The sequence below is a fragment of the Bubalus bubalis genome, chromosome 5, assembly GCF_019923935.1.
Source record: "Bubalus bubalis isolate 160015118507 breed Murrah chromosome 5, NDDB_SH_1, whole genome shotgun sequence".
Classification (NCBI taxonomy): Eukaryota; Metazoa; Chordata; class Mammalia; order Artiodactyla; family Bovidae; genus Bubalus; species Bubalus bubalis.
Genome location: NC_059161.1, coordinates 76,951,922 through 76,973,980, shown reverse-complemented (window position 1 = coordinate 76,973,980; position 22,059 = coordinate 76,951,922). Strand labels below are relative to the sequence as shown.

General features: G+C 53.4%; 1 protein-coding gene across 1 annotated transcript; it reads left to right on the top strand.

Annotated features, from left to right (window-relative positions):
• The first annotated feature begins 1,131 nt into the window (after positions 1 to 1,131).
• Positions 1,132 to 17,252, top strand: LOC123465802 (ras association domain-containing protein 5-like). The gene is made up of 2 exons (XM_045165779.1): positions 1,132 to 1,666; positions 16,907 to 17,252. Exons 1-2 carry the CDS (start codon positions 1,201 to 1,203, stop codon positions 16,918 to 16,920), a joined length of 480 nt encoding a protein of 159 aa, XP_045021714.1. The 5' UTR covers positions 1,132 to 1,200; the 3' UTR covers positions 16,921 to 17,252.
• Positions 17,253 to 22,059: the final 4,807 nt, after the last annotated feature.

Here is a 22,059-nt window from a genome sequence, read left to right as displayed (position 1 = left end):
GGTCACACAGCAGGTCTGTGACGGGACACAGGTTCGGAGCCCCAGCAGGCCCGGTTCCCCACCCAGGAGAGATGGGCAGGGCTGCTTACCTACTTGGTGCGACCCAGGGCTAAAAGACAATGCTAGCCTTTTGTTCAAAAACTGTTAAGGCTTTCAAGGCGAGGACAGCAGAGCATTAAAATCCAGAGGAGGAGGAGGTTGTGAAGCCTGTCCTCGGACTGATAGAAAGGAATCTCTCTCTGAGTCTCACAGGCGGGCTGTCTACACCAGGTGCAAAGCAGGGCTTTTGCCGGCGGGAGTGGTGGTGGTATTTCCACAGTAATTACTAGAACAGCTGTGGGGAGAGGCAGATTTGACTTAGAAAGGAAAGCTCTCCCAACCTATGAGGGGCCGGAGTGTTCGCACGGACCTAGGATCACCAGAACTCTAGTCTTCCGGGAAAGGATTCACCTACAGGCCAGGGCTGCTGCGAAAGGGGAAATCCAACCAGGGCGAACGCGGCGCGCGGACAGCACGCTGCCATCAGCATCGGAAGCGTTCCCGGCCGTCACGGGACTCGGAGCCGCGGCGGGCCCGAGAGCCGGAGCCGGGCATCCCCTGCCTGCGCCCGGCTCGGCGCGCGCGGGGGCGGCGGACTGCGGCGAGCGCCGGAGGGGAAGGGCCGGGGGATGCATCCCTCCGGTGGGCGTGAAAACCGAGAGGCCAGCGGGCCGACTCTGAGCCGGTGGACGTCTCGCTGGACCCCCATTCTCCGTTTCTAAGCCCTTCCCTCCGGCCTGCTCCCTCCTCGGGGCGGGTTGGGGTGTGGATTGGGGGCGTGGGAACCTGAGGTTGGAGGGTGGAAATCTGGGGTTGGGGGTGAAGGATGGGAGAGGAGAGGAGGTAGAGCTGAAGGCAGGAGGCTCCCACAGAATGCCTCTTCCGAGTTGTCCTGTAAAAAAGCTTTACACGTGCAACCCTTCAGCTGCCCCGGCTACCTGAAGACACCCCGAAATCCACACTCGCCCAGGCGTCCCCCACTGCCGCCCCTGCCCGTCGGGCGGTCGGTGGTTCCCTCGGGTCGTCCTTCCTGCCTCTCCGAGGTCTCCCCGCCCCCGCCCCGCCCCGCAGGCTGCGGTCCCTTTAAAGGCGCGCCGGTCTGGGGCCGCCCCGCTCTCGAGGAGGACTCGGGAGGAGCGCCAGCGCGGAGAGCCGCCCGGCATGGCCATGGCGTCCCCGGCCATCGGGCAGCGCCCGTACCGGCTGCTCTTGGAGCCAGAACCGCCGCGCTATCTGCAGAGCCTGAGCGGCCCCGAGCCGCTGCAGCCGCCGCCGCCGCCCCCGGGCCACTCCTCGCGCCGCTGCGCCCCCGCGCCGCTCTCCACTGCGCCCGGGGCGCACGAGAGACGCAGTGCCCGGAGAGCCGCCAGGGGGGACCCGGAGCCCCAGCCCCGGGCCTCCCGACCCACTCGCCCTCTCCGGCCTGGTCTGCAGCAGAGACTGCGGCGGCGGCCTGGAGCGCCCCGGCCCCGCGACGTGCGCAGCATCTTCGAGCAGCCGCAGGATCCCCGCGTCCCGGCGGAGCGAGGCGAGGGCCACTGCTTCGTGGAACTGGCGCTGCGGGGCGGCCGCGGCTGGTGCGACCTGTGCGGGCGAGAGGTGTGGCGGCGGGCACTGCGCTGCGCTAGTAAGTGTGAGGGTCGGGGGCCGGGCGGGGCTGGGGGGCGCGGGAAGACCGCAGTCCGCTGGCGAGCGGCTGCGAGCGAGCCAGCTGGGGCGAGCCGAGAGGGGGCGCTGTCCCCTCCGGCTTCAGGGGAGACCAGGATTTTCACCGAGGCAGGTAGCCCCTGGACACACTCTCCTCCTTAGTGCCCTTAGGTATGCTTGTGCGGTATTTAACAAGCACCGCACTCTTCCTCTGACAGGTGCGCGCCTCGCCCCTCTCCAGATACAGCCAGTACGCGCGCGCGCGCGCGCACACACACACACACACACACACACACACACACACACAGGCTGGGGTTGATGCCTGATGCTACCAGATCATTCCCCTGGGTCTCCAGTGCCCTCTCTTGCTTTTTTGTAGCTTCTTGAGAGTGGGCTGTGAGGCTATTCTTGAGATGACCGTTTGGCCCCTGCTTATTAGGGTAATGGCTGATGACTTTGTCTGCCTGCCTGCCTATGGTACACCCTTCCTCCAGGATGACCTGTGGGGACAGGGAAGAGACCTGGTTGGGCTTTGGATGGACAGAGGCCATGAGGCTTGAGAAGAGTGTGAAGTGACCCTGGATCCCTGCCCTCTCCCGCCTTCCACCTCTGGCCCCTCGGACCTTTGCCCTCTGCTCTGATGTTTGGCTGGGCCCTGCTTCCTCCTCTTCCTCCTACTGGCTACTGCACCAGGCATCAGGCTTGAGAATTACCCAACTACCTGCCCTGTCTCACCCTCCCCAGAGCTCTCAGGTCCCTCCAGCCTTCTCCTCTGAGCCAGAATCTTCTCAGAGCCTGACTATAAAACACTGGACATCCACTGTATAGATTTTCTGAGCACATTTGCGGTCTTCTTGGGGGTTTGTTATTTTTCTCTTCCAGCAGTTAGGTGTGTATATTTCTTCAGTGATGTTTCTTTTCTTCTTTTCCTATTAGATTTATCTAGAAAAATAGATATTCCTATTAGACTTATCTAGAAAAATAGATTTTTTTTTCCCTATTAGATTTATCTAGAAAAATAGATTTCTTCTTTTCCTGTTCCCCACCCCATAATTGCTGTTGCCATGTTTGGCAGACGATACCCACACCCATGTGCCTATGTGTTTATGTAGATAGTTTAAATATCTGAAGCACAAAGTGCAGACGATGGTACAACCTCTAGAAAGCATCTCTGGAAATGGCTTGGGGTCTCATCTTTCAGCCAAGCTTCTTCCCACATGACAGCGCCCCCATCTCCCTCCAGCTGCAGCACGTGCAGCAGCAACTGCTACACCCTCATCAGGAAAGCCTGACCTTGCCTCTCTGCAGTCCCCAGCCAAGGCTGTGTAGTGTGCTTCCCACTGCAGCTGGCTTCAGGGCAGCAGAGCTCAGACTCGAAGCCAGGATTGAGTGGAAGAGGAGTGTGGGAGGTGGGGGTGGGTCCTGCTCCCTCCACCATCAGAACTCAGTTCAGGTGCTAATTAATAAGGAAAGGGCGATAGATACAGAAATGTGTGATGTGGGTGGAGGGCTGCTGTCACTTGGCAAATTGCCCTGACCTTCAGTAGAATCAAATGCAACTTTCCCACAGATGTGTTTGCAGCTTTTGCCCTCTCAAGGGCCCTGGGGTACTTTACTGCCTCCCAACAGTAGCATAGAGAGGCAGTATCCTCTTTGTAATGGGTTTTAATGTGCTGGAATCCCAGGAAAGCTGCTTCGTTGGAATTCTAGTTTGTATTAGGACATTGAGGCCTTCAGTTGGTCTAGTGGTTAGGACTCCATGCTTCCATTGCAGGGTTTGATCCCTCATCAGGAAACTTAATATATTGCATGCCTTGCAGCGTGGCAAAAACTGAGAAAAGTTTAAAAGCAAGAGTGAAAAAGACACTGGAGGACTGTATCAATTGTTGAACATTTGGCATATAGTTTTACGACTGGCGGGGTTGTTGTCGGTAATGGTGTCTGTGTGTTTATTTGTGTATATGCATGATACTCCATGATTAAATGAATTTATGCAGAGCTTCCCTTGTGGCTCAGCTGGTAAAGAATCTGCCTGCAATGCGGTAGACGTGGGTTCGATCTCTGGGTTGGAAAGATCCCCTGGAGAAGGGAAAGGCTACCCACTCCAGTATTCTGGCCTGGAGAATTCCATGGGGTCTCAAAGAATGGGACACAACTGAGTGACTCTCACTTTCATACTTTCACATTAGACAGTTTCTTGTGAAAAGGAAGCCCCAGGTGAATAGTCGTGTCCCCTGATATTTCTGTGTGACTTGGTAGCCCTCAGCTAGGTGGGTTAGTACCAACCAGGGATGTCTGAACACCGGAGAGGGAGCAGAGTTGGAATCAAGGGGCTACAGAGAGGAGCCTCTGTTTGTCATTATTAATATTTAACTGATTGTGGACTTGTAGCTTGATGGAAACAGTTGAGAAATGTTCTGATGGCTGGCAGGCCAAACTCACCAATCATCTGTCTTTCAACTGAAGTTCCAATTCCATGGTGGGGTGGGTTTGTTTTATCTTTGTTTTAAAAAGCAAGGGTCAGAAACATGACTTTTGAAAGGCAGTACTCTGCAGTGCCTAAGAGAACAGCCTGGAACCAGAGGACCTAGGTTTGAATCCTGATTCTGCCAATTAGTCTCTGTGTGACCCTGGGTACCTCTGTGTTCCTCTTCTGTGTTTTAAAAAATTGAGATGATAGCATTACCTTCTCAATTATGTTCATGTGAGAATTAAATGAATTAATATATGGAAAGGGCTTAGAACAGTGCCTGGTAGAAGGCAACGTAAACAAACGTTTAGGGCAGTATGAATGTTATTATTATCCCCTCCCATCCAGCAGCTGTAACAATTTGCCTGGGCTCCCAACACTTCTTAGGATCACCTTTCCGAACAGTGAGAGCCGTTTTCCAACTCTGCTCGGTTGCTGAGCTGAGGCGGGAAGAGGGTGTCCCGCGCAGCACAGGTGGGGCAGGGCCACTCCTACCTGCTGTGGGCATCCTCACGGCGTGTTGGTAGCCTCGAGGTCATCGGGACCCTGGCACCTTGCATTTGCACCACTTGTCCCCAGCACAGAGCACAGTCTCGTGCCTGATAAAGGCAGTCGTCTGTTTTTACTATTAAATCTCCCAGCTCTTGGAAACACGCGGAGGGACAGCGGGTGTGTAAATGACATCTGTCTCAGCAGGAGGTTGACACTGGGTGGGAGCTGTGTTGGCAAAATGGGCTTTTAATAAGGGAAGCTTTTAGAAAACTGTCTCCCCACTGCCTTTTCAGTGAAAATTCCTCTATCTCAAGCTTATCCCTACTTCAAGGACTGTAACGGAGCTCTGGTTAATGCTGGATTTGCCAACAGGAGACGTTCAAAGTTGATATTCATTTCTAGGATTAAAGAACTCGTGTTTATTAGATAGAGAAGGAAATCTGGTGGGGACCGGGAGGGGGAGAGAGAGGTAGATTATATGAAGTTGTGTGTGTGTGTGTCTGGGGGTGGGGGGACAGTGGCTGTGGTGAGAATCCGTTTCCAGCATTCCAAAAGGGAATGGTCAATAGCACATAACCCTTGGAACTCTCACGGACTGCCTTTATTCTCAGGGAATGTCCCTTGCAGGTTGTAGACCCTTTCTTCTACAGAAGGAACTCGGAGTTAACCTTTTATCTCGTTTGGTGGATGCATTAGCCATCTTGGAATAGGAAGTGGTCTGGAAAATGGGAAAAGCTAAGTCCAACTCAACACTGAGAGAGGGATACTTGGACATGCTGTGCGCGTGACTAGTGGAGCGGGTCCTCCCTGGAGGGGTGTGTTCAGAGCTGTAAAGGGTTATGTGGTAGGGGCTACAGGGTTAAGGGGGGCCCTGGAGCTCACCATCCTGACCGCCCTCTCCTGTGGGAGACCTGTTTTATGGTGGGAGTGCGAGGTGTTTGTCGTCTGCTGGCATGGGAACAGGGACCTCCTGGGTGAGAGCCCCTTGTCGAGCCTTGCTGGCTCTGTCTCATCACAGCATCAGTGGTCGGGCTTAACCTACCTCTCTGCACAGAGTGGACCCCCATGTGACAGCCACAGAGTCCCACAGACCCAGCCCCTCTCTTGGGTTCTTTGCAGAAGAGGTTACTGGGACACGGACATTGAGTCTCTCTGTAGCAGGCCCAGGAAACTGGGGCACTTGGAAAGTGTTTTATTTGTCCAGGACACCTGGTCACACTGAAGTTTGTGGCTTAAAGTATTTTCATTAATTCAGGCCCACACTTGGCCTTGGAGGTTAGGAAAATTAAGCCCTGAAATGGACGTTTTGTTGTTAAAGATAGTGGAATCCCCCACCTCCCTTCCCTCCTCTGCTTCTGGCTCTGATTGGGGTTTTTCCTTGGGGAGAGTCCTGGTGGAGGGCTGGGGGACATGGGAGGGCAGAGGAAGGACCTGGACGCCTTGAGAGAGGCCATTTGAGGCCCCCAAGCTGCTGCTCTCTGTTTCTCCTCCCTGCTTCCTGTATTTTCACAAAATGAAAGTGAAAGGATTAAATGTGGGTTTAATTTTTTCCCCTTATCCATCAGAGCATAAAATTTTCTGATTATGGAGTAAGAGGGGCTTGAATCCCAGGTACAGTCAAAAATGATTAATGCCACTTGTCTGCCAGCCTAATTAGACTTGGTAATGAACGTGTGTGTTCTCTGGCTGATCCTGCAGAGTTATTGGGGGGAAGTGAATTGACATCTCCCCTCAGCTATGTGGGCTTGATCCGGGATCCTCTCTCTTCTCCCCGAGTTTACCAGTGAATTCAGCGGGCGCCAAGCCTGGCAGATAGGCCTTGTAGGGCAGGGGAAAGAGAGCCCCCAGCTCTGCCTGGCTGATGAGGGGTTCTTGTAGCCCCGGGAAGCTGGCTGCAGTCTCTGGAGGCAGGACCCAGGGGCTCAGAGAGTGGTAGACACTCAGGGCAGGCCCGGCGCGGCTCTAAGAATGATACACGCTGGAGGAATTCTTCACGGGTCCACAGTGCCTTTTCTCTGAGGAGCCTACAGCCTTTGCCTGCTGCTTCCACATTCATCCCAGAGCAGATTCACGAGGTCAGGATGCAGGGAGGCTTCTGCTGGGGTCTCAGATGGAGAGAAGGAGGCGCCCGTTCATCTGGCAGGGGCAGGGGAGCTTAGAGCCTCATGCGGAGCAAACCCGACCTGCCTTGAAGGTGGCCTGCACCAGCTCAGGCTGTCACACAATTTCCTGCCTTTGGTCCACACCCAGCATCTAGGGGACCTCTGGCTGCTGCCCATGGGGGAATCCCAGCCCCTGCCTCCCCAGGGCTCTCCCGCGGGGCGCTCCCGATCCCCACTCCTCAGCCCGCAGTCTCCCCGGGGAAGGAGCTGCGTTCTGCTCTGGCCCCGCCTGCTGAGGCGCTGTGGAGGCTGCTGAGGAAGCTGGCCTCATAAGAGGCCCTTCCTGGTTGCCGTCCTCTGATGACATGGTGAGTACCCTTGGGCAGGTATTTGTGGGTGTGCAGAGCATGCAGAGGGGACATCCCTCCCCGTCGCCGGCTTCCATCAGTATCCGCCCTGTGGTCCTGCCGAGCCCATGGGGGAGGCTTCCTGCCTCTCAGAGGGCCTCACCCCGCCCCGCCACCCCCACCGCCCTCGGGGCCTGGTCGCTCTCCCCTGGCTGGGTCGGGAAGTGCTGCGGGCAGCTGATGCTGGCAAGGCCGGCCCTGACCCTGGAGATGGCTATGCCTTTAGTCACTTTTGGTTTTTCTCCAAGAGTTTTGGCAGCTTCTCCGTGCATGTTCCGGGCTGGATCTCAGGGCTGGGAGGGGTGCTGGGCCGGCTTTCGGGGGATGAGGTGATGACGGCAGGCTCAGTCCCCTGGTAGAAGTGGAGTACAATTGGTGCCAGGGAGGACTCACAGGAGAGCTCCCCCAAGGTCAGCACCGTCTTGACCTGGACTCAGGAGGTGATCCTGGGTGTTCCTGAAGGGCCCCCGCACCCTGCCGATGTGGGCAGAGTCTGGCGGAGTCTGGGAGCCCTCCGCTCTGGGGTGTTGGCCACCGTGGCCGGCAGGTTCACGCAGGGCCTGTTGGAGCCTGCCTGTGGCTCCTGGCGTGGAGAGCATTCTTGAGAGATGTACCCACAGGGAAGCTGTGATGCTGGGCTCTCGTTTGCCTTGTTTGGAGAGGAAGGGGGGAGAGCAGCAGGTCTGTCCTGGCACGGCAGCCCCGTGCCCAACCTCCTGGCAGAGAGCGCTCTGTCCTGTGAGCCCTGAGTGCTGTAGCGCCCCCCGATGTTCTTCAGGGTTTTCCGGCTCACCCCATTCTCCTGGCCTCATCCAGGGCATCGGCGGGGTGCAGGGGGCACAAGCCGATGTTGTGTCGAGGGTTGGGAAGAAGGTGGTGTTGAAAAGTTCAAGCAGTTCCCATGTGTCGCTGGGCGGGCAGGCAGGCAGGTAGCCGGTATGTCTCTCGCCTGTGACCACAGCGAGGCTGGGTCGTATTTGCTGTTCAGCGAAGGGCCTACAAGCCACCTTCTGCTCCCCCTCCCTGCTTCTTGAACAAACATTTCCAGGGCGGAGCAGATCTTACTCAGACGTCTGCAGTGGCTGCTGGCTTAGGGCTGCTAGAACATGAAAATTTGGCTTCTGTGTACCTTTCATAAATCAAACCACAGGTCCGCAAAAGTCAGGCCTGAAAGAAGAGTGATGTTCTTTGCCCATTTTGGTTTTATTTTTTCTTTATCTTTTTATGTTTTGATTCTCCTGGATGCCAGATCTGGGAAAGAAGCGTCATATTTGCTGAAGATGCAAATTGGTATTCTGTGAGTCTACAAAGATGGAGATACTCACGTGAAAGAAGAAAGTACTGAGAATGGCCAAGGAACTATGGGAGCAGAGACCAGTTTTATCTCAGAGATGCCTTGGCTGGATCTAAAGTGTTTTCTTGCCTACTGGCTCTGCTAGGCCCAGCAGCGCCCTTGAGAGGCAGGCAGGGCTGGTTGGATCATGGTCATCTCACAGACCAGGAGACCCAACATCCATAGAGTCAACGGCTTCTCTGATGACCCAGAGGGTTAGCACCAGAACCCAGCACAGGCAGCGTTTTGCCCTGTGAGCTAATGTCACTGAACGCGCCAGTTAGTGGAGCTTCCTCATTCACCTGCCAACAAATGCTGAAATGTCCATAAAAAGAGATACAGAAACAGAGAGGGGTGAGCCAAGGGGTGGGTAAGCCCTGTCCAAGCTAGAGGATCTGTCGGGTCCTGGACAGTTGAGAGCTGGCGGCCCTTCAGCCTGTTCTCAGGCTTTGGTTTCTAAATAGATTTTCAGCATGTGTAAATCATGAGGTCCTAAAACAAAAGGTGAAGTTTTTCTTCAATCTCAAGATAAAAGGAAGAAATGTGTCTGTCCCCACCCCCACCCCACTGGTATTAGGTGTGTGTAGGGGGGTGGACGTGGAAATGCAGGTTAAAGACTTTTCCTGGAACAGAAAAGATCCTCCTTGCTGTGACCCAGGGTCAGAGTTCATGACACAGGAGCAAAGAGAAATTAGGTTGTGTCTCAGAGGGGGCAACGATGGGAAGAAGAGTTGGATTGGGACTGGAAAATAAACTGAGGTTTGTATCGTGGGCCTCCTCCCTGTCCCTGGCAATGGTGTGGCTGAGTTGGGGACAGCAAAAAGCCCCCCGCTCCCCACTCCAACTCTGAGAGTGTGTCTCCAGGTCAGGTTCATATTTGGGTGTCATCACGTACTTTCCTTGCTGACTTGGAGGAAGCTGTTTTTTCCATCTAAGTTAAATGGAAGCTGGAGGCTTTGTGGTTTCTGTTGAAACAATTATGTCCTTTCTGCAACTGAGGAAAGTATTAAAAATCCAAAGAAAACTCAGAGATGCCTTATTATTCAAATGGAACAAAAGACTCCAGCTGTAACTTGAGAGTTTTTAGAAAAAAGAGATTGAGCATAATGTAAATGTAAGTGTCTCTTCTAGTGATGAAAGTTTTTTAAAGCAATCTGGAAGGACCTTTTTATACACAGGGTATATCACAGTGAGAATTTATTGCAACCCCAGCACGTAGGATGGTTAAAGGTGTTTCTTCAAATTATGTTGGCCTTGGCTGGACTCTTCAGCATGGTCAGAGGGTCAGTGCTTAGATGTTGGGGCAGCAAGAGGTCATTGTGCTCCTCCTAAAATATTCCTACAGTAGAAAACCTATCCAAGTTTTCAAAAGATCAGGAGTAAGGATTCTAGAACCTTCCAAAGCCCTGTCTGGCTTCTCAGCCAGTTCTTTCCTGCTGGCTTCCCCAATGACTTAACCTGTCCACACAACATCTCTGTGATGAGGAAGAGGGGAAGTGAGATCAGTGCCTCCTCAAGCCCAAGTGGGGCATTCAGGAGGGATTTTCCCCCATGACACATGACTCACGATTTAAAATTCCCCCGCATGTGTGTGTCCTCTTCTCTGAGCATGAGAATGGGAATGCCACCCTTGTCTGTCCTTAGCCAGGCGGGAAAGCCTGGGTCCTTGTGAAGATCTTATGTCCCAGTGCGGCCAGGAACCTGGGCTCTGGACCTCGCATGGTGAGCTGGTATCATCTCAAGACCTGGACTCAACCTGTGAGTCTTGTCTATGCAGAGCTGGGTAAACTTGTTGTTTAGTCGCTATTGTGTCTGACTCTTTTGCAATCCCATGGACTATATATAGCCCACCAGGTTCCTCTGTCCATCAGCAAGAATACTGGAGTGGGCAGCTATTCCCTTCTCCAGGGGATCTTCCCGACCCAGGGATCGAACCCAGGTCTCCTGCACTGGCAGGTGGATTCTTCACCACTGAGCCACCAGGGAAGCTGCTGGGTAAACTAGAGGATCACAAAAAAGACCATTAGCAGTCCCCCACGAGGAAGCATTAGGGAGAAAGAACCAGTGTCCCAGCCCGCGGAAGGGGGCCTTTGGGGACATCTCTGTATTAAATATGTGACTTTTTTTTTTTTTTTAAATACGTGACTTATAAACTGTGTGTTTTATTGTTCCTACACCAAGTGCCAAGGGCCTCAGCAGGGAGGGGTGGTCCAGCTGGGTCCTCCTGGCCAGAGCTCCTGTGAGGGGGCAGGTGGTCAGGGGGGCGATTTGGAAGGTCATGCGCTGTTTAGGTTTATTCTACCATTTTCTCCTCTCAGTGGCCGGAGGACCTTGCCTCTGGGATACAATGCCACTCGTGTTCTCTGTGGCCTGGGGAAGAACCACAGCATAAAGGGGTGGAAGCAGGTTGGAGGCTGCACGAGGGCCCACAGGACTCCCAGCTGAACTCGTGAATGTCCCCTTTCTGGACTCAGCCCGCAGAGGTGTAAATGCAGCTTCCTTGGTCCTCTGGGGTCGCTCTCCTCTGGTTGGAGGACAGTGCCCCCCTCCATGTGAAGCGGGGCCCTGTCAGTGGCCGGTGGGTGAGTTCTGGAGTCTCTGGGCAGTGCGGAAGCAGGATCCCTCTCCCTGATCTTCCTAGAAGTTTCTGCCACCGCTAATCGCCCACCTCGCCCAGGTGACAGCCTGTCTGGGGACTTTCCCCCAGGACTTGGGTGCTTCTGTGGGTCATGTTGAGGGGACACCCTGTGAACCCCGTGTTAGGGCAAGAGAACAACAGCTCTGCCTCTCCACGCGTGTGTGTGCGCCTACTCAGTTGCTCAGTCGTGTCCGACTCTGCAGCCCCATGGACTGTAGCCCTCCAGGCCCCTCTGTCCACGGGATTCTCCAGGCAAGGATACTGGAGTGGGTTGCCGTTTCCTTCTCCAGGGGGCCTTCCCCACCCAGGGGTCGAACCCGAGTCTCTTAGCTCTCCTGCATTGGCAGACAGGTTCTTTACCACTAGCACCGCCTGGGAAGCCTCTGCCTCTTTATGGGAGACTCTGTTCTCTTTCTCCCTCCGACTTCTGTCGCCTCTTCTCTGCTGGGGTATTTGCTCTCAGATAAGTGGTCTGACCCTCTTAAGGCAACACCGCTTCCTAGGGGCCCTGGTGGCTGAGAGCTCTTCCCCCACACCAGGCTGGGCCTGGGAGGATGTGAATTAGCTGGTTGTCCCTTAGGAACCTGTGCAGCTGGTAAAGCATTATTAATCCAACATCCCCAAAGAGATCCATTAACGAGTTCCTGGGCTGGGCACCTGCGTGAGGTAACTGATCACTCCTGTCATCTCCTGAAACTTTGGAGATGTTGATTTCTCAGACTCCCAGGCACTCCTGAGAAGCGAGGCCCAGGGCGGGCCCTTTCTGCAGCCTGTTTGGGGGCATGTTTATCTTATCAAGCTAAAAGCCCCAGGAATAGAAAGTTTTCCGCTGGGGGGAGGTGGAGGGGATGGGACCTGAGCTGGGAAGAAGGCATCCGTCCGGCTGGGCTGGTGCTGCCCCTGGGTCCCCAGTGCCCTGGCCTGCCTTTAGAGGAACAGGGAGGCTGGGCTGATTGCAGCAAGCCTGGCTCGCACAAGGCCTGGAGTCCTCCTGGGCCAGCGGCTCTCCGCTTCATCACACTGTGCCCGACGCCAGGCCTGGAGAGAAGCTAGTGATCCCCCCTCAGCCCAGCGGGATGACAGAGGGCCGGGTGGAGGAAGCAGCCTCTGCCTGCTTTGGAACCATCACCTCGCGACTTCAGCGCCTCTTCCGCAGGCTTCCCAAGGGCCACTGGGGGTCTCTAAAGCCCCAGGCCCTCCCTGGGCTCCGCCCCAATGCCCGGCTGGCTCGAGGTAGGTCTGGGTCACTCCAGCTGGGGGTGTTCGGGGGTCGGGGGGCCAGACTAGCGGCCTTCTCCATGGGGCAGGCCATGAGGGAGCCCCTGGCCGCCTGGTATTTCATGCTGAACTCAGCACCCCTCCTTGTCCCTCCTGACTCCCCGGAACCAACACTCAGGTGCTGCCGACCCGCCAGGTTTAGGTGGGACTTCAGAAGCCCAGGTTGGCTGTGGGTTTTAGCAGCTTTTCCTTGCCTGAGCATGAGGGCCAAGCAGTCACCCCAATCCAGTCCCTGAGTGGATGGAATACAGATGGGCATCTTGAGTGACCCCTCTTTTCCATTTCTGGGCATCCTGTGGCTCCCAGGGGCATCACACCTTGCCAAGCTGCTGAGTCGGCCTTCTCAGGCCCCCGGGGGCAGTGAAATGACGTAGCCAAGCCTTCTCACCTGCACGGTTAGTGGGGGTGCCTGTCGGGGGCTGGGGGCTGCCGGGCAGAACACGGCTGGACAGGAGCCCAGCCCTGCCGTGACTAGGCTGCAGCCTCCTCCCACAGCACGAACGGGGGTAAGTGCAGTCCTCGCTGGGGAAGGGAAACGGGACGGAGTGGGTAAGTGGAAGATGAGGAGGAGAGACTAGCAATCCAAAGTTTCCCGGGATCGGAGGTCATCAACTCCTTTTTTTTTTTTTTCAAACAAAGGTGGCAAGGGGCAGAACAAGCTGGTGGCGGGTCCAGGACTGGGACTGGACTCCTGCCTTCCAGTCCAGCCTTCTCCCTGCTGGAGCAGACTGATTACTCTGTCTTGCATTTCTGCAGCATTCTTCTGCTAAAGATCCAAGGGATTTGTGTTTATCTGGGTTTTTCATTTGTTTGTTTTAAATATCATTTATTCCGTCCCCTATAGACCTCTATATGGCGAGGGTGGGAAAGCAGTGATTCTGTCTCACAGATGAGAGGGCCCACAGAAGTCAGGCCCCTGGCTGAGGGTCAGAGCCGCGCGGTCAGGCCAGAAACCCCTCCCTGACGGGCTCTGCTCATCTTCCTGGCCTCTAGCGGCCTCTCTTTGACAGCTGGCTCTTTGGTACCCATAAGCTTTCCCCTTTGTCTCCATGCTGTTCTCTCACACATTCAGGCCCAGGTAGGCATCTGGGTGGGTGAAACACTGAGCCTTAGGGGCAGAACTAAACTGAAAGGTCATCTCTGAGCTCAATGTGTGAAAGCCTTTAGAAGATCATACGACCTTAACTCTGGAAAATCTGATTTTCCCGATTACAGTTTTACGGCTTAAAAAGTGAGAATTTTAATTCCCTAGATCTTAATCCCTATTTGGAGACAAATACTGTCCAGCCAGCCTAAATAATCTATCCTCATCAATAGCCTAACACACACTGTGACCCTCATAGAGAGGATGGCTGAAGACCGAGCCCCTCAATTTAAATGTTCAGTCATGTCTTCTATCCACCCTCTTCCCATCCACCCGCCCTTAAGAATTGTTCAACAGAGCATTTCCTTGCTCCTTTGCTCTTCAGCCCAAAGAGGTATAGATTTAATGGAATCAATCAGGCCTGGAGTGGCAAGCATTGAGGTCAGGGCAGACACGGCCCTGCAGCTACGGCTCGTTCGACTTGTGTCAGCATTTGGGCAGATTGACTGGAAGAGGAGGGGCGAGCAGGACGCGCAGAGACAGCAGGGTGGTAGGCTGTGGGCGGCGGACTGCAGCTCTGAGAGCGACCTGTAACGTAGCGTTGAGGGAAGGGGCTTGGAGCCAGGCCAGCTTTGTTTCAAGCTTATTGAAGTACAGTTGATTTATAATGTTGTGTTTAATTTCTGCAGTACAGCAAAGTGACTCAATTATACACGCACACACATATATATACATGTTATTTTCCGTTACAGTTTATCGGAGAGTGAGGATAGTTCCCTGTGCTATACCATAGGACCTGTTATTTATCCATCCTGTGCATAACAGTTGTACCTGCTTGCCCCAAACTCTCATCCGTCCTTCCCTCCCACACCGTTCCTCCCCCTTGGGAACAAGTCTGTTCTCTGTATTTGCATGTCTGTTTCTGTTTCATAGGTATATTAGTTCCTGTCATGTTTTAGATTCCACATATAAATGATATCATATGGCATCTGTCTTTTTCTGACTTACTTTGATTAGTACAATAAGATAACCTCTAGATCTATTTGTGAGGCAGGCCCAGTTGAGTTTGGACCTTGGAGGCCGAGCGGGAGAGCCTTCCTTGTACAGATTAACCTCTGTGAGCCTCAGTTCTCCCCAGCATTAAATGGAGCCAAGAATCCCCACCTCCGGCTGGTGTTACACGGCTTAAACGACCTGAGCAGAGACCAGCTGACATGATGCTGGTCACACAGCAGGTCCCTCACCGGCAGCTGCCCCCAGAGAGACTTTTAGCAGTGACTCACCCTGGGTCATCGGTACCAGCCTCCAGCACAGAGTCTGCCCTTCCCTCCTACCTGGGTCAAGGTGAGCCGCTCACATCTCCGTGAAAGAGACAGGGTTTGAAGATTTGCCCAGGCAAAAGTAGAGGAGGGCCATGAAACTCTTAAACACCTTCTCTGGAAAAATTCTGATCATTGAATTTATCATACCACTTAATTAACAGACGGGGCTGGATCAGCCCACCCGGCATCTATAGAAGTGGAGCAAGTGTGTTGCCGAGGAGCAAGTCATAGATCATTATAAAAGGGTGCTCAGGGCTCAGAGGGACGCAGATCCGGCTCTCTCCGGAAGTCTCCGGTGGTCTTGGCTACAGGGATACAGCTATAAAGAAGGCATTGTGTGTCTCCTGCAGAGAGGGCCTCAGACATAATCTTTTTACTTTTCTCCTCCTGCAAAAGTCTTCCTTCACCCAGTTGGTCGCTGTTCGGTTGGTGACTGGCACTCTGAAATCAGATGACATCAGGGCAGGTGTGGAAACGCCAGTTGGCTGCGGCGGGCTGGCTGTCCCATGAGGGCAAACCTCTCTGCTCCTGGCCTCCCATGACCTCCCGGCGCTCGGATCAGGCATGCCTGTATGCAGACACCTGCGCGTACTTTCACACCTGCACACCTGTTGAAGCTTCAACCCCTGCCCTGTGGCCTGCTGAGGCCGAGGCATGGCTTCTCGCGAAGCTCTTTGGCTGTCCTTATCTCTGGGGTCTGTGGAACACTACCAAAAATATACTCAAGCTTAGCAAGAGATGAGGTGGCCTTTTGCCTCTTCTCAGAGGTGGTATCTGCTTTAAAAACAAAAGCAAAAAAACAAAAAACCTCTCAAACTCCTCCCTGTTACCTCTGCCCCTGGCTCCTGGGCCCATGCCCTCTCTCTCCCAGCTGCCCAGGCTCCTCCTCATGCCCCAGGGATGGGGCAGGGGACCCTGAGCCCTGGAGGGGGGACCCCACCTGCTTTGTCTCTCCTACACCCAGAGTGGAGTGACACATGCCTGGAGGAAGCAGAGGCCCCTTCTGAGCTGCCCAGAGCTGAGACGGCATCGGCAGCTCCACATTGGCTTTAGTTTTTGTGGGCTTCTTGCCGTTTCTTAAATCACCTTAAACCCAGCTATCCACAGTGGTATTTTTATAAAAAAATTTTATTGGAGTACGGTTGGTTTAGAATATTGTGTTAGTTTCTGCTGTAAAGCACAGCGAATCAGTTATACGTGTTTCCACTCCACTCTTTTTTAAATTCTTTTCCCATATAGGTCATTACAGAGTATTGAGAAGAGTTCTCTGTGCTAATCAGTAGGTCCTTATTAATTATGTATTTTTTAAAACATTTTACTTATTTATTTATCTGGCTCTACTGAGTCTTAGTTGCAGCATGAGGGATCCAGCTCCTCCCCCAGGGATCGAACCCAGGGTGCCCTGCGCTTGGAGCATGGAACCTTAGCCACTGGACCACCAGGGAAGTCCCAATTCTCTCTTACGTATGATAGTCTATACACATCAGTCCCAGTCTCCCGATTTATCCCTCTTGCCTCACCCCTGGCTCCCTCCTTGGTAACCATGTTTGTTTTCTACATCTGTGACTCTCTGTTTTGTAAATAGGTTCATTTGTACCATTTTTTTTAGATTCTACCTATAAGTGATATCATATGACATTTGTCTGTTTCTGTCTGACTTATTTCATTCAGTATGACAATCTCTAGATCCATCCATGTTGCTATAAATTGCATTATTTTGTTCTTTCCTTTTGCTGTCTACAGTGTTTTTTAAAAAAAAATTGTTTCAAGTGCTTTGGAAATAAGATTTATCTTTTCCTGTGATGACAATCAAAACAGGATTAATACCTGTATTAAAAATATATGTGTATATATTCAAAGTTTTATATATATATATATATATATATATATACTCCTTTGACTCGATGGACGTGAGTTTGAGTGAACTCTGGGAGATGGTGATGGACAGGGAGGCCTGGCATGCTGCAATTCATGGGGTTGCAAAGAGTCGGACACAACTGAGTGACTGAACTGATACTCCTTTTATATCTTTATATGTATGTGTGTGTGTATATATATATATATATATATATATATACTTTTCCTTTTACACAGGTTTTTGGATATAACCAGCTGTCCTTTGGAACAATACTGAACCTTGGTATCAGATCAGATCAGTTGCTCAGTCGTGTCCGACTGTTTGCGACCCCATGAATCGCAGCACGCCAGGCCTCCCTGTCCATCAGCAACTCCAAGAGTTCACTCAGACTCACACCCATCGAGTCAGTGATGCCATCCAGCCATCTCATCCTCTGTCGTCCCCTTCTCCTCCTGCCCCCAATCCCTCCCCCAGTAAATACTTGTTGAATGGACGCATGCGTGCACATGTGGAAAAGTGACTAGTAATTAGGTAGATGTAGAAAGACAGCAGACATGCTTGTCATAAAAAGGTTTACCTCTGTCTCTCGGAGTGTGTGTGTCCTGATGGGTGTGTGTACTTTAATTGTCACGGGTCAAAAATGGTGTCGTTAAAAAAAAAACCATTGTGCCGTGTCTTTGCACTTCTTCTGCATGGCCACACCCCAAATTCAAAGTGGCCGTTTTTGGATGTGATGTCAGACGGTCCAGATGACAAGCCTCCTACAGACTTGTGAGAAATGAGGTTCATTTGGCTTTCCCACCTCGTGTCATTTACTTGTATGTTTTACCAAAGTCTGTGGCCTCCTGCAATGATTGGCCAAGGGGGCATTTTCAGAGATGCTCTGTGCTGTTGCACTGAGGGCCTGCAAGCTCGCCTGCCTCTGTCTTCTCCATCTGCGTTTCCTCCTGATCATCCTTTTCGTGCGTAAGACCCCAGTACCACAGCATGAAAAGTCCAATAAAACAGGGCTGCTGCTGCTGCTAAGTCACTTCAGTCGTGTCCGACTCTGTGTGACCCCATAGACAGCAGCCCACCAGGCTCCCCAGTCCCTGGGATTCTCCAGGCAAGAATACTGGAGTGGGTTGCCATTTCCTTTTCCAGTGCATGAAAGTGAAAAGTCAAAGTGAAGTCGCTCAGTCGTGTCTGACTCTTAGCGACCTCATGGACTGCAGCCTTCCAGGGTCCTCCGTCCATGGGATTTTCCAGGCAAGAGTACTGGAGTGGGGTGCCATTACAGGGCACATCTCTTTAAAATGCTTGAAGCATCATTGGCAAACATAATGCATATAAAATATAATACCAAAAATTTCAGTCAACCGAAAGATTGATTAAAATTAAAAATAGTTTTGCTGTTGTGAAAAGACTGAATCAGTTTAAAGGTGGAGTTAATTTTAGATAACTGTGTGATCATTGTATTTATGACAGAATGTAAATATTGTAAACATTGGAAGTGTAAATAATGTGATACAGTGAAAATCAGGGGGTGGGAACAGAGTTGACAGGAGGGAGAGTTCTAGCATAGTCCTGGCAGGGAGTTAGTTAACGCGATCTAAACATGAAGCGTGAATTGTTAAAAGTGGATTCAACCTTGTTTATAATTTAAACATATATACACTTCCACACAGGGCTTCCCAGGTGTCACTAGTGGTAAAGTAGCTGCCTGCCAATGCAAGAGATGCAGGTTCAATCCGTGGGTTGGGAAGATCCCCTGTCTACCTGCTCCAGTGTTCTTGCCTGGAGGATCCTACAGACAGTGGAGCCTGGAGGGCTGCAGTCCACGGGGTAGCAAAGAGTCAGACACGACTGAAGCAACGCAGCGTGAACACACACGTGCACACATCCGCAGAAGGCAGTATGGAGGGAACACTTCAGGGTGCAGCACCCCCAAAGAGCTAAGTGACATGGAACAGACCACACGGGCAGCTGCCCTGGGCTCAGGCCCCGGCCCCTGCCTCGCTGGCCCGGGGCGGGTACTGCCTGACCCCTCTTGCTCCTGCACCTTCCATCTGAACTTGCCGTGAACCGTCCTGCCCCCACCCCCTCCACGGGTGCCTCCCAGAACACCCCCACCCGACACACTTGGCCTGGTCTGACCACAGCGCCTGCCCTTAGTTGGTGCTTTCAGCCTAGGGATGTGTGCTTATGTCAGAGACAGATGAATAATGGGCCCGCCCAAGAGGCACACCCACCCACACCCACCCACGTGGGACGCGATCGTGCCTCTGCATGCTGGCCTGGGTCCCAAGTTGGGGAAGAGGGTGCAGGGGACACGCCGGGCCTGCCTGGAACTGTGACCCTCGATGTCACCACCGAGAAGCCAGGCTCAGGGAATGAGCAACTGCCCCGTTAGACCCAGGGACCAAGGCCCCGGGGAAGAATTGTAAATATCTGCTTTGGCTCCTGAGCAACAACTCAGCGGAACGTTTTGTCTTTCCCTTCAGTACAGAAGGGTGGCTTGAGAGTGCACACGTCACCCCTCCAGCCCTGCCGCACGCGCCCTCGATGCGTCACTTGGCAGGAGGGGGTGGCCCAGGGTCTTGAGGCGGCATCGTGTCCTCAACTCATCCCAGGCTCCTCGCATCACCCCCGGCGCCTTCACTCCCTTGACTTGCCTGACCCGGGGCCCTGCTTTCCATGAAGCCCGCTCATCCCAACTCCCATTTTACGTGGGGACTCAACATCCGATCCAGACTTGAGCGTGTTCAGGAGCATTCCCTCATGGCTCTTTGACAACATCCCAGTGCAGCCAGCCGCCCGCGTCTCCTGTCCGTGGGAGGGCTGGCATCTCTGACCCAGGACACAGGCCTGACTTCCAGGCCGAGCCTACCATGACACCACCCTCCCTTTTGGCTTCCTGGCTTGCATTCTGGCACAGTCTGTAGGGTGGTTGTGTGTGTGTGTGTGTGTGTGTGTGTGGTTGGGGCTGTGTGGTGTGAGAAGGCAGCTGTGTGTCTCCAGGCCCACCAGGCTGGGGTCGGGGTGCTGGGTGCGCTCAGCGGTGGCCTGTCCTCTGAAACAAGGAACTGCATTGTACGGCCTTGAGGGGGCTGGGGTTCCGGTTTCTTCCTGGAAACGTGAAGATGCAGACGTCCTGAGCTGGAGGCCTGACCCCAGGAGTGGGGAGTTTCCATTCTCTTGCTGCCAGCCTCACGAGACGTTCAACCAGGAGTATGAAAAATGTAGAGACTGTTGATTCTGGCAGTGGCCCCCGACCTCCAAGGCTGACAGATCCATCCGCCTCTCTCCCTGCCCTCTGTCTGGCACTACATCCTCTCGTGACTCTGCCTCACTCCCTGGGCCACCAGAAGCGGTGCTGGAGGGAGGTGGGCAGGTAGGAGGAACTTAGGGGACAGGAGTTGCATGATTTGTCTTACTTAATACATTGGAAGAGGACCCCAAACTGAGAGATTTGAGGGCTGGCAACCTGCCTGCCAGTGCAGCAGACATAGATGTGGGTTCGATCCCTGGGTCAGGAAGAACCCCTGGAGGAGGGCATGGCAACCCACTCCAGTTTGCTTGCCTGGGAAATCCCAGGGACAGAGGAGCCTGATGGACTACAGTCCATAGGGTCACAGAGTCAGACACGACTGAAGCAACTTAGCACGCAGGTATGCACGCACACACATCATGCACCGAGTCGACAGGAATCCTGGTTCCCAGGCTCAGGAGTCCCTTCGTTGTAAGTGACAGCTGCTGCCTGCTGGGCATCTGCTCTGTGCAGGCGCTGTGGGGTGCTTTGAGTGAGTGAAGTCGCTCAGTCGTGTCCGACTCTTTGCGACCCCATGGACTTTAGCCTAACCAGGTTCCTCCAGCCATGGGATTTTCCAGGCAAGAATACTGGAGTGGGGTGCCATTTCCTTCTCCAGGAGATCTTCCCGACCCAGAAATTGAACCCAGGTCTCCTGCATTGTAGGCAGATGCTTTACCATCTGAGCCACCAGGGAAGATCCATGGGGTGCTTTATACACTCTAATTTTGTCAAAAAAGCTGCTGGTAAGGAGGATATCATTACTTCCACTGTGCAGATGAGGAAATTGTGGCATCTTATAACCAATTAGAAGCAGAGCTTGCGCTCAGACCCTGATCTGTGTGGCTCTGGAGGCCAGATTTTGTGCACTTCAAAACTGATTGTTTTGCTCTTCTCACACTTTCCAAGGACATTAAACAGTGTCCTTTAAGGGGCCACGTGGCTTGCCTGAGAATGTCTGACTTACAGCTGCCAAGTGGGTGCACTTTGGTGCTCCGGGCATGTGTCCATTGCCGGCCGCTCTTCTGCCATCCTCATCTTTGCACGCGATGCAGCAGTGGGCTCTGTTTGGGTGTCATAGGAAGCGGGGCTGCAGAGCCTGGGACTCTGAGCGGGGAGGGCGGAGAGTCCACTGCTTGTGGGGCTTGACCTTGACTGAGGAGCTGGCCTCGCTGGTACTCCGCGAGGAGCTCAGTGACAGGATTTCTGGCTGTTGCCCAAGTAGCTCCTAATCTCCCAGGGATGAAGGGACTGTGGATGCCAGAACAGACCAGAGCAGGTTCTCCCAGGCCAGGTGGCCTGGCTGGGCTGGGCCTCGAGCTGTGAACTGGCACTTCCCAGCACAAGGCAGAGGCCTTGGAGAGGAGTGTTCTTGCTGTTGCCTCCCAGGGCAGAGGAAGAAGCACCCCTCGCCCACATCACTGGGCCCCATGCTCTCTTCTGGCCTTGGGTCACCCTAACCCCCATCCCTGATGAAGCCCATCCCTGGCATCAAGTAGTGTGGAGTAGGGAGGACCAAGAGCAAGTGGAGGGGACAGTTTACCAGAAAGTAGGGCTCCTGAAAAGCAGCAAGGTGTGATGGATTTCCTCCCCCAGTTCTGCCACTCACTAGCCACAAGGGTCTCGAGAAGTCTCTTAACCTCTCCAAGCCTCAGTTTCCTCATCTCTAAAATAGGAGTGTGTGTGTTAGTTGCTTAGTCGTGTCCAACTCTTTGCAACCCCATAGACTGTAGCCCACCAGGCCCCTCTGTCCATGGGCTTCTCCAGGCAAGAACACTGGAGTGGTTGCCATTTCCTTCTCCAAAAGGAACTATAGAAAGAAAGAAAGTGAAGTCGCTCAGTTGTGTCCAGCTCTTTGCGACCTGTGGACTGTAGCCTACCAGCCTCCTCCAACCATGGGATTCTCCAGGCAAGAGCACTGGAGTGGCTGCCATTCCCTTCTCCACTAAAACAGGAGTAGAACAGTGGGACTGGAAACTCCCATCCACGTGGAAACCCACATGCAGATGTTTGCAGCGGCTTTACCCGTGCCTCCAGCACTTGGAGGCAACCAAAATGTCCTTCATAGGTGAATGCCTAAAGAAACCGTGGTCCATCCAG